The sequence below is a fragment of the Nanorana parkeri genome, unplaced genomic scaffold (assembly GCF_000935625.1).
Source record: "Nanorana parkeri isolate BGI_ZX_2015 unplaced genomic scaffold, ASM93562v1 scaffold1168, whole genome shotgun sequence".
NCBI lineage: Eukaryota > Metazoa > Chordata > Amphibia > Anura > Dicroglossidae > Nanorana > Nanorana parkeri.
Window position 1 is genome coordinate 395371 of NW_017307436.1, and position 12360 is coordinate 407730.

General features: G+C 42.4%; 1 protein-coding gene across 1 annotated transcript in view; it reads right to left on the bottom strand.

Annotated features, from left to right (window-relative positions):
• The window catches only part of LOC108796775 (spectrin beta chain, erythrocytic-like), a 147248-nt gene that overhangs the window by 96766 nt on the left and 38122 nt on the right, over window positions 1–12360 (bottom strand). The window contains exons 15-16 of the mRNA XM_018568296.1: window positions 11441–12197; window positions 1598–1800 (exon numbers count right to left, since the gene is read on the bottom strand). Coding sequence (XP_018423798.1) covers window positions 1598–1800; window positions 11441–12197 — 960 coding nt within the window. The remainder of the gene's footprint in view (window positions 1–1597; window positions 1801–11440; window positions 12198–12360) is intronic.

A 12360-nucleotide genomic window follows, 5' to 3' on the forward strand; every position in this document is an offset into this window, starting at 1 on the left:
CTTTCATTTATAACTGATGCTGCAGAAAAAGAGATTGAGGACTCTGTGTAAAATAATAATAATAATAATGATAATAATAATAATATTAATAAAAAAAAAAAATAACCAAACCCCCCCCCTTAAACACACACACACACAGATATTATTAGATAAATGCAAAGACAAAAAATTTGTTTTGGACTAAATGAACAGAAACTAAAAATGTTTTTATTAGTTTCGTAAAATGAAACACATTTTAATGCTATTTTGGATTTGTCCGCCAGCGCATTCTGCGCATGTGCGCTGCTATCCTAGAGGCGGGGGCATATGAAGCCACCTGATGCTGCAGGTGAACTGCATTTGGGTAACATCACAAGTCTGTTGGGGGGAACAATTTTCTGTTCTTGCCTCAGGCGCAAAAGGAGCTAGCTATGACTAGCTGCAGCACATATTTTTTAATGGGAGCAGTTACAGGAAAAGGGAGATGCAATCTCTCCAATGTGGTCACAGAGAGCAATAAAATCTTCACAAAAGTGTTTACTCGTTTCAAATCTATCCCAAATTCAAAAAACAAAGTTCTAGATGCTGGTGGGATTAACTAACTGATTTCTTCTAAATTGGTTTAGAACTTAATGGACACATAAAGGGGGAATCTAACAAAACTGGAGCAGACAAAATATGGAACAGTTGTGCATGGCAACTAATCAGCTTCTCTCTTTCATTTTGAAAGCTTAACTGAATAAACTAAAGAGAGAAGCTGATTGGTTTCCTGTGGGCAACTGCTCCAGATTCTGTCTGCTCCAGTTTTGATAAATATCCCTATAAACCGTTAGTATAATTGTTAATTAGGCCTTCAACTGGCATGAGTTGTAAACAGATATTCTCACTTATAGGTGCAGTAAGCTGGAAACAAAAAATTTAATTATTTAATCTCATCAAGTCTATTAACAGAAAGTGACTGTGATAGATGGAGAAACACAGGTGCTCCAAAATGTTAATACATCCTGACTGGCATGTTTGGTGTTGGTGGTTTCCATATTTGTCAGCCTTTCCCCATCCAACTTTTCCTGTAATCTATTTTTGTTATAATTTCTGAATACTAAAGCTGGATATACAGCTTAAGATTTTCACGGGGCTAAAGGAGAGAAATCTTTTGATTCCTCCATTTTCGCTAAACAGTGTGGATGCAGAAATCTCAGCCTGTCTGCTATTACATCCTGACAGCCCACGCCTGCAGCTGTCCGAATGCCTAAACAGTGACAGCAGTCACTGATTGGCAGAAGTCACTTCTCAGCCAACAATTTTCCTCCTGGCTCCTTTCAACAGAAGTCAATTAAAAAATCTAATTTTTTTGAACCGGGTGGTGCCGACATGACCACCCATGGATTGAATTTTGGCCAATTCAGCCTGAAATGGCTAAAATTTGATCCATTAATGGCCAGCATAAGGCTGATGGAACAGACTTAAGTCTGTCAACTGATGTAATAAAAAGCAATGCAAAGATCTTCTGTAAATAAATGGCACAAGAGCATTGGGAGGCAGATACCCCTCAGCATTCTTACATATCAGATTGGTCTAAATTAATTAGCTAAAACCCCCTGAAGAACATTCCACTTACCTATCATGGATTGAGGCTGCTCTGTCCAAAGCCTTATCTGCAAAAATGTTTTTGTCACTATCTAATTTGTTTGCATTTCCCATAGTTCCAACAATCTTATCTTCATTATTTTCCATGGTAGCTAAGAAATCTTCATGTTTCTTCAGTCTGTTTTGTGACGCTTGTAATGTGTTGGGTAATTCTCTGTGAGCGAGTGTGTATTCCTGAGGAATGAAGACCATTACAATCATTAGACTGGAAACAGTAAGATTCTGCAGCAAGTGCAGATTACATAGTTAAAGCTGAACTCCTGGCAGAGATATAAATACAAAGTGAACAAACACATAGGTCAACTATCTTATCTGCCAAAGCATTTGTAATTCAGCCACTTTTATATTGTAATAAACAGCACAGCCAGGGGGTTGACACAACATTCTCTTTTGAAATAAGGAATAAAGTGCTGTCACTTCCCCCTGCAGTATACTGATTAGATGATCAGGGCAACCACACACAAAAATCCTCTGCTCTCTCCTCCTGTCACCATGTTACACGTGTGTATCTAACGGAGCCTAATGGGCTCCCAGTTTCCCCTCCCTGAGTCCTCAGACTGAGTGCCTCTGATCAAGGAATAACAGCATGCTGATACCAAGCCATGTTCAGGTACTTATGCTAGTTGTATTCAATATATATTTAAATATTTTGAAAGGTATACACAACACATCCTCAATCTCCAGCCATTATCAGAAAAATAACTATAAACTTATCTTAAGATGGTATAGATGTCCAGCATTGGTACATCAAATGTATCCTTCTTACCCAGATATTTGATGGAGATGTGATTTGGACCGTGGGGATTACTTGCATATATGGTAGAAATGTGGGAAAATAGCCATTTTGCCAGCTATTCTGGCAAATTTATTTCAAGTTTCTAATAAATGACAAGACAAAGATATGGAAGCTACCCCAGAAATGGCCCTCCTTTCTATGTTTTCCGGTTCTATTAGATCCAATGCACACAGCATATTGCGCTTTTGTTTAATAGCGGCACGTACAATGATCTCGAGACATTGGAAAACCAATATAGTCCCTTCATTGGTCGCTTGGGCAGAGGTTATGAATGAATTAATGTGTATGGAGAGGCTGGTAGCCGGGGACATGGACAGAATAGAACAATTTCTTCATACTTGGGGTTGCTGGTCCCCTTTCTGCTCCTCAGGGACCTTTAGGGAAATGATGGATTCATGATATTGGTGGAAGGTCAGTTTCTCTGCATGCAATTGTTACAACTATTGTCTCGGTTGTCGATCTCCTATATGGCTACTTTATATATATATAACAATTCTTTCTACTCCTTTTTCTTTCTTTTTTCTTTCTTTAGTATGGGTTACAATTATTTGAACAAAATATTTATGATTGATCAAAGATATATTTAAACATAGGTCTTTAGTTAACTGCTATATAACGTGCTGAGATCTATATTTGTAGCCTGGTTATATCTGTATAGAGTAAGCATTAAGTTATTCAACGACAGATTGAAAAGATCTTAAATAACTTAATGGTATGATCTCAGGTCATATGTTTTTTGGTTTTTTTTTTTCTCTGCTTGTGTGTTTTTTTTCTCTTGTTGGCGAGACCTATGAAATATATTCATATGTTAAAATAATAGTAATTCTTTGAAAAATAAAAATAAATACAGATTTCTAAAAAAAAGGTATACACAACTTCATTAAATAGTGAAATAATTAATATTTGTCTGGCGTATAGCTTTAACCCTTTCACTGCCAAGCCCTCCGGAACATTTTTCAAATCAGCTGGCCAAGCCATTTTTGCATTTTTTGCAATTTTTTCCTATTGATTATTTTTTTTTTTAAAGAACAAAAATAAATAAAAAAGATCATGCACTGCGATGCGTTCTAACAACGCACTGCAGCGCATGTGCATGGTGTCCACCACAATATGTGTGTGTTATGTGGGGGGACGGTGGGGCTGTGATTTTTTTACACATTTTTTATTCATTTTTTTATCATTTTATTTTGTTTTACATTTTATTTATTTATTTATTTTACATTTTTTATTTATTTTGTAATAATTTTGTATTTATTTTTTTTAGTGTTGGTGACATCTCTGGGGTCTAAACAGATCCCTGACATTTCCCTTTTGAAATAGAAAAAGAAATTGAGGACACCAAATCCTCAATAGCCGGCAGCAGCGGTGCCGGCGGGGGTGGGGGGGCGCCCCGTATTTTCAGTAATAGCAGTCATCAAGCCGCTGATGACAGCTATTATTTTGATGGGGACAGTCAGATGAACAGTTCGGCTATAAGCTTATGGTCGCTAAATCGACCATGAGCTTATAGCAGAACTGTAAATGCCACCGACTTAAGGCATAATGAGGTGGCCAGCCGGGAACACTTTTGTTGCGCCGTATGCCTTACGTCGGTGGCGGTGAAAGGGTTAAAGGGTATGTACCCTTATTAAAAAAAACTTATCTTGTCTTTTTTTTCTGGTCTGTTAAATATGCCATTGGAAGCATTGTGTTTGTTATCTGCTTGATAAATACAAAAACTCCTGCGCTCTCTGCCTTTGCCGACTGTTATTAATAACTATAGTTCCCACCACTCTCTAAGAATTACAGCGCGATGTAGTCCTTAGAGAGCGGTGTTATGAAAAAGAGGAGAGGAGGATGTGTCTATAGGCCTATCCTGTTTCTGTTGTCCTGTTACAGTAGTATGAATGAGCATTGTCACCTTAGGACAGGAAGTGTGCCACTGACAGGATTACTAGGTAAAATTAAAGAAAAAAAAATAGAGCAACCACATCTAATAACTGGTAGGCTGTACGGTTGCCACCTGTCCAGGATTCACCCGGACAGTCCAGGTTTTGAATGCTGTGTTCGGGTTTCATGGCAGCTGAAACCCGGACACAAGATGTCAAGCAGACGAGGGCACCCAAAATTTAGATAGGGGCTACTGGCCCCCCACTGAAAATAGTCTCAACTGTGATATTTACATATGAATGGGTGGTGCTATTTACATGTGAACACGCCACGGCTCATTCTCCCAAAAAAAATGTTTGCACGTCGCTAGAGTGTCCCTTGAAGAAAAGGTGGCAACCCTGGTAGGCTGCAATATATAAAATGTTTGGTTTTAGGGTTTAGATATGCTTTATAGCTCAACTGATGTTTGAACAAATTAAGGGTGCAGAACAATAGTAAGGGGTCTATTTATAAAACGAATTGTGTAAATGTTTCAGCATTTGTGCAAAAGTCACAAATGATACCCTTGCAAATGTTTTTAATATGTGCAAAGTCAATATTGAACCCTACGGACTAAGACTGGGATGCCATTAATGCTCATGTGCTTGTAAAGGCAGGCATCCCAATACTTTTGACAATATTGTGTATTTATGGAATGTGCACTGGGGTGAGGAAGGCCCAGTACTAAATGTATGCTATTACCTGTGTATCTTACTATCATATACCTGCCCTTAACCTCTTTTTTTCACAGGCTGGACCACTCCTCTAATTTTGCTTGCCAATGTTGTACAGTTTGCTGTGGGGGACCGTTTCCTACCCTTGCGCTGTGTGGCCACCAGGCCGGTGTGGACGGGTCGCTGAGAACTATGGCCCATGTCAGCAGAGCCTATGTGACTGGGAGCCATAGGCCTGAGGCTTGGTGCGCTGGTGTGCCCCCTCTACTGGCCCTTCAGCCGGATCACCTGCTGGGTGACATTACTCTACGTGTGAGGTGTTTACTTTAGTTCAGTTGTGATTACTTTCCCTTTTTAAACTTGATTGCTCACATGCTCTCCTGTATGGGCCAGTCTGGTTCTCAGGCTTATAGGCCATATATGGGCTTAATATAGTCAGTGTGACTTGAGGATCGCTTAGCCCTCCCCTTCAGGGAGCATCTCATGGGGCTTCCTTGCTTCTTATTCCCCAACTTAGGTTCCCTCTTCGCGGCAAGCATTGAGGGCCGTTTAGTTTTAGTTGTAGAACTTCCTGTTGCCTTTGTCACCTTTATATTTGTCTTGTCATCCCTTTTCCTCTGTGTGTGTGTGTGCCTACTCTCTTTTACTGTACCTCCACTGGCCCGGTCCTTGGTCTCCTCTCTTGGCTGTTACTGCCCCCTTTCTGACTGTCTCCTCTGGACATGGTCCATTGGAGGGGAAACGTCAACGGAGCCATGACTACGCTATTCCTCTCCTGGAACATAAAAGGCTTGAACATCCCAGAGAAGTAGCCGCGGGTACTTGGGGACTTTTGGAGACAGAGCGCAGGCGGCATTCCTGCAGAAAACACATTTCCGATCTGACTGTATGCCGAGACTCTCCAACGCACACTTCCCCTTTGTATATCATGTCTCATCTCCTGACGCTAAGTCCCAGGGGATCAGTATATTAGTAGCAAGAAATACGTGGTGGCAGCATCTCCCCACTTTGGAGGATGGCAATGGTAGATACCTGTTTGTGAAGGGTCGTTTCTTTGGTTCCCTGGTAACATTGGTCAATGTGTATGCCCCCAGTTCTGAACAAATACCCTTTCTTGAGGAGTGCTTCCTGGCCTTGGCCGAATTTGTGGAGGGGGCTGTTGTAGTGGGCGGAGACTTCAACATTGCCCTTAACCCTCGGCTGGATGTATCTAAAGGTACGTGCCAGCTTTCATATGCCTTTATACCGCGACACCGGCAAATTCTGGACGCTGAACATTTGATAGATGTCTGGCGCCTCATGCATGCCAGAGACCGAGACTACTCGTTCTACTCTGCTGCACACCAAATTTATTTGAGAATAAACTACTTTCTGGTTAAACATAGTGACCTCCATCATGGGCGTCCCGAGGCCGGGTGTCACCTGGAGCGAGAGACCGAATGACACCCCGCCGTGACATCTTTGCGCATGCACGGTCATCTAAGTGACGCCTGCCGGAGGCCATCTTAGTGATGGTCGCCGGGAGAGAAAGGAGGGGACGTTCACCTGGTGGGATTAGGTATGTCACTGGGTCTCCTCCTCTCTCCTGACACTGCTGGGCTCCCGGTCCATGACCGAGTGACCAACTATTTAGAGGGGGTGACACCAAAATGACTGACAGTCATTTCTCCTTAACTTAGTCAGATAGGCCATCTGGAAATGCAGCACAAGAAAACCATGCCTGTGACAATGGAGGCGGAGCTGTGGATGCTACGTCAGCGCTTGAATGATCTGCTCTTGCGCAAACTCAAGGTGAGACAGTTGAAAGTTAGATGATCTTATTATGAATACGGCAATAAGCCTAATAGGTCCCTGGCCTTGGCTCTTAGAGATACCAGGGTTCAGTCGTTTGTTCCTCATATAGTGGCGTGTGATGGCGGTCTGATATCCAATTCAGCGGCCATTGCTGACCGTTTCCGAGAATTTTTTCAGGAACTGTATAATCTTGAGAGCTCACAGTCCCCGGAGATTGCGACACAGAAACTGGACAAGATCCAAGCGTATCTTGCTCAGGCGGGTCTTCCCCAGTTATCCTCCGGAGAGGCAGCTGCCTTGGACTCTCCTATTTCCTCAGAGAAATGGATGGCGGTGTTAAAACAAATGAAACCCCATAAGGCTGCAGGCCCTGACGTTTTTCCCTCCGCTATTTCAGGGACCTTCAGAGATCAATTGGGATCTCCATTCCTCAGGGCGTTCAATTCCCTGCTCTCTAGCCAACCCTTCTTGGCTCCATCATGGTCATTCCGAAGGAAGGGAAGGACCCCATACTCTGCTCTAGCTTTCGCCCGATATCTCTGCTGAACGTTGACTTAAAACTGTTTTCAAAGGTTATAGCGAACCATCTTCTGACGGTTATTTGCAAGATCATACATAAAGACCAGGTGGGATTTGTACCGCGGAGAGAAGCAAGAGATAACACAGTCAGAGTGCTCAATGCTATATACCTTGCATCGGTGAGACGCATTCCTACCATCTTGTTGTCCACAGGCATGGAAAAAGCATTTGACCGAGTGGGCTGGTCGTTCCTTCGGTCGACGCTCATGGAGATAGGCCTGGGAGATAATCTATGTTGTCTAGGGTGAGAGTTAATGGGACATATTCTAAATATTTCTCACTATCTAATGGTACCAGACAAGGCTGTGCACTGTCCCCCTTGCTCTTTACCCTGACGCTGGAACCATTACTTTGTAGAGTCAGGGCTGATTCAGATATATCTGGCCTCTTGCGGGGCCCCAAGTCTCACAAATCGTGGGTTACATGGACGACTTCTGTTCATACTCACCAAACCCACTGTCTCTATCCCGAATTTAATGCGGGAATTAGCAGCCCATGGTGAGCTCTCAAATCTCAAAATTAACCTACAGAAATCCGAAGCTCTCAACCTCACAGTCTCTTTATCGGCCTTCCCTTTTCGTTGGGCGTCTGACCATATTACTTACCTAGGGATGAAACTCCCATCATCTATAGACAGAGTCTCTGAATCCAATTTTCTGCCCTTCCTATCTACTGTCCGACGTGACCTTACCAAATGGTGAGGGCGCACATTGTCTTGGTTTAAGAGGAACAGTGTACTCAAGATGAATATCCTTCCGAGGCTATTATACCTATTGCAGACCCTACCTGTTGGAATTCTGGCGTCCTTCTTGAAATTGTTACGTAGGGAATTTACATCCTTTCTGTGGGTGAATGGCGCACACAGACTGAACAAAACCATCCTAGCGCTGCCCAAATCCCAGGGGGGGATTGGATTCCCTGATCCCCTTCGCTATCATTTGGCGATACATATGGCACTGGCCTTCGAGTGGTGCAACGTTTCTTCCGATAAACAATGTCTACACTTGGAACAGGCTGCCTCTTCTTGGCCCCTGGCAGGTCTGCTTTGGACGGCTATGCCCCTTTATAAGGAAACTCTCCATCATCTGCTTACAGGTAGCACAATTAAAGTCATCAGGGCAACATCCAGTCTTCTTTCGACTGGTACGTCCCCCGTCGCTGATGCCCCCAGTGATCGGAGACCCTGTCTTTGTACCTGGTTTAGAAGATAAGTCTTTTACACGTTTCGTGACGTCCAACCAGTTCCGTGTCACCCACTTCTGGCCTGCACAAGACTATCTGTGCCTACAATCGATGGCTACCAGGGTAACACCTCCCCTACTGAGATGGCAGGCTCTACAACTGTGCCATTTTCTTTCCAGTTGCCTGTGCTCTTCTTCTCCGCACTCGGACTTAACTCCTTTTGAGGAGATTTGTTTGAGGGGGGAGTATGTTGAGCATGGGCTATCCAAGGCACATACGCTGTTAGTTCACTCCCCGACCACGCCTGAGCCTGTCTTTGTGGCTAATGGGAGAGAGATCTGTGACTTACCTTTATCCTGGAACAAAAAGAAACCATACTGCGCTCCGCACATAAAGCCTCTTTGGCCAGGTCCATTCAGGAATCGGTTTATAAAATATTTACCAGATGGTACTTTGTGCCAGCCACGCTCCACAAGATGTACCTTCAATCTTCACCGACTTGCTGGAGATGTGGGCAAGAGGTTGGCTCTATTCTGCACATCTTTTGGTCCTGCACATGCCTCTGAGAGTTTTGGGATACTGTCCTCCGTGTAATCAACCAACTCACAGGGATTTCCCTAATTGATGACCCAGCGACAGTCCTGATTCATCTGACCCCGTTCTCCAAGTCTGGGTACCGCACTTCCCTTCTAATCCATCTAATTAATGCGGCTAGGGCTTACATCTCGCTGTGCCGGAAAAGTCAAGAGCCACCTTCTGCGAAAATGTGGCTCAAAAAGGTAGGTGAGATCCGTGTGATGGGAGGAGTGGGAGGAGTTGACCGGTACTCTTCCCCATGCCGATACCAAATTCAGGAAAACTTGGTTCTACTGGCTGGAATTTCTCTATTCCCACAATATGGTACGTTAATGGTTACATGACTCACCTCCTACCACTAGGGGGAACTCCCCTCGGTGGGTCATACCCCGCTCATTGCTTTTCCATATGTTTCTGCTTCTGTCCTTCCTTGCCCCTACTTGTTTGTGGTTTGCATTCAGATATCTGTCCATGTGTCTGCGGCTTTGTTGTCATATCTGTATGTCCGCAGTCTAGAATTTATTAAAATTTCATAATTAAGTGTGCTTTTCACTCCCACCTCTTTCCTCCTTATCCCTGTACCCCTCCCCCCCCATAATTGAATGGTGCATGCAAGTGATATTAGACTGCGAACCCAAGCTCTTACACTGACTGTATTTAAGTTCATGTGATCATCGCATTTCATGCTCTGTCTGAGATGCATTTTTCTGTTTTTATATTGCTTTCAGACCTTTTGTACCCCTACAACACTTAGGGTTTGCCTTGCTCTTGGGCTGAAAAGCTCTATTTCGGTCTGCTATTAAGTAAACATGCTTAAGTGATGATATGTGTATGTCCTCTATTTATGTTTTTCTTGTGATCATTCGTGTTATGAAAACTTTAAAATAAAGAATAAAAAAAAAAAAAAAAATAGCCTAAAAGCAATAGCCTAAGATCATTCAAACAGAAGAGAAAATAGCCTAAAAAGAACATTCGACCAGAAGAGAAAATAGCCTAACAAGAAAATTCAACCATAAGAGAAAATACATTTTGATTTTGCCCCATTCATACAACAGCCACAGCTTCATACATTGTACAAAAAAAATCCCTAAAATGAATGACCAAATGCTGGTTAGCATTTAGAACGAATGCGCCTGTAGTTTCACTGGACAAAAAGCTATGCAAATTTTTTTACACACAGACCCCTAAGTGTTCATGGTTTTGCTGTTTTAATTTTTTTAAAGCACTCCCAGCCCAGCAGAAAAGTTTGTGGCCAGCACAAGGCTGCTAAAAAAAGACAGCTATGTTCTGTGTATGAGCAGAGGTCTATCTTTAGTGCTGAACACACATCCTGTCTAATCACAACTGCAGCTTTTCCATCAGCAGCATTACTGATTGGAGCACTGGAACCCTGACTCAGGGGTGCTTTAGAAACTATACAAAGAGTAAAACTTTGAACACTTACTATTTTGCTGCACCTTGAATTTCTTTATATGTTTCAAAATAAACTTAATTTGGGCTTGTATGCTATTTAAAAACCACCAATCAAGTTCCTCTCCTGCAGTTTTAACACAGAGTAAGGCCGGAGCATATAAAAATAAAATATAGTATATACAATGTCTACACAAGCCATTTTGTAATTTAAATTGTATTAATAATACTTTTCTATTTCAATCTGCAGCTGCTGTAAATTTGTAAAACTCAAAAAATTAAATGCAATATGACAATCTGGAGGCATTCTGTACAATCTTGGTGCATGGAATGCCCCCAGAAATGTCATTTCCTGCTTATGTGATTGACTCACTGATTTTCCCAGAAGTCTGCACTAAGATACAAGTCAAATTTTAGGCATCCCCTGCAATAGGAGTTTCCATTTTGGGGAGATGCTCCCTATGGGTTAACAACTTCTATCTATTTCTAAAGGGATGCAGACATTGCAACATTCCTTGTTAGAACACTGAGATTTTATCAGGTGGTTATGTTCAACCAAACCTTCCCATATAGGAATCAGCCGGGGACGGTTATGGTGAAACAAACATCTATTTCTTCAGTACAGAAAAAGATAGGAGTGTGCAACAAAGTGTGTTTAAAATCTTGTAATGTATCACACCAAGGGGACTTTAAAATCAATGACATAATTGTCACAGTTGACACTACTAGTTTACCAGGGGCCCACAACACAAATTTGCTATGGGGTCCAGTGATCTAAAGTTATACCCCTGCCCTTGCCTTCCCTATCTAAAACAAAACACTTTTGTCTGGAGTTCCACTTTAACCCTTACATCTTTCTTACACAAAATGATTTAAGAACATTTTCAGAATGTACCTGATTACTCAAAATGGCTTCAGACTCCTTGGCATCTTTCAAGAACCACTGAAATGCAAGACATTGTGAAAGAAAATCTTCTCTGTTGCTCCACATCTTAAGGAGGGCATCCCACCCCACTTCTATATCTTTAACTCTCTCTGCAAGTTGCTGATATTGAGGGTCAGATTGTCCACTGGTTACTTTGTTTCCTGTGTCAACAACATTGCGGAAATCAGACTCATGGTGTTCTATGTCGTCTTTAAGAGCAAGGTGATTGTTGTACAGTTCTTCTGCTTCTGTTAAGGAGCTTGGTGTGTCTTCTGAAGCTGTGGCCTGCTGAGCTCTGTAAAGCCATGTCTCAAAGTCAAACAAATCAACCAAAAACTTTTGCAGCTTACTGCTCTCGCCCAGGGAGTCCTCTTGATTTTGCAGTGCCTTGTGCAGCTCTTGCCAGACATTGTTGATCTCAATTAACCCATCAAAAACGTCCTGAGCTTGATCTGGATTCTCATCTGCCAACTTTTTTGCCTCTTCTTGTAGACTTACAAGTTTTGTCTCAATAGCACCGAGGTCTCTCTCAATACCATAGAGCTTTCTCTGAATTGACATCACTGAGGCTAGGTTATCTCCAAGGTTCTGTATGGAATCCACCACTCTGATCTTATCCAGTATCCAGTTCTTGGTCTCTTCACACTCCACAAAATAATTGTGAAGACCAAGGGCGGAATCAATTGCTTTCCTTTTATTAGCAACCATTTCCTTGAAATCAGCCCACCTGTATGAACAAAAAACAAAGAATGCTTCAATTGCTAACATATTATAATGGAAATGTGTCTACCGGCTTTGGGCATGTGTCAACGGGCAAATGCAGCTTGATTTAAGTTGCATTCAGCTGACAGGTGAGGCACTTCAAAGACCACTGACAGGTGAATTTGACC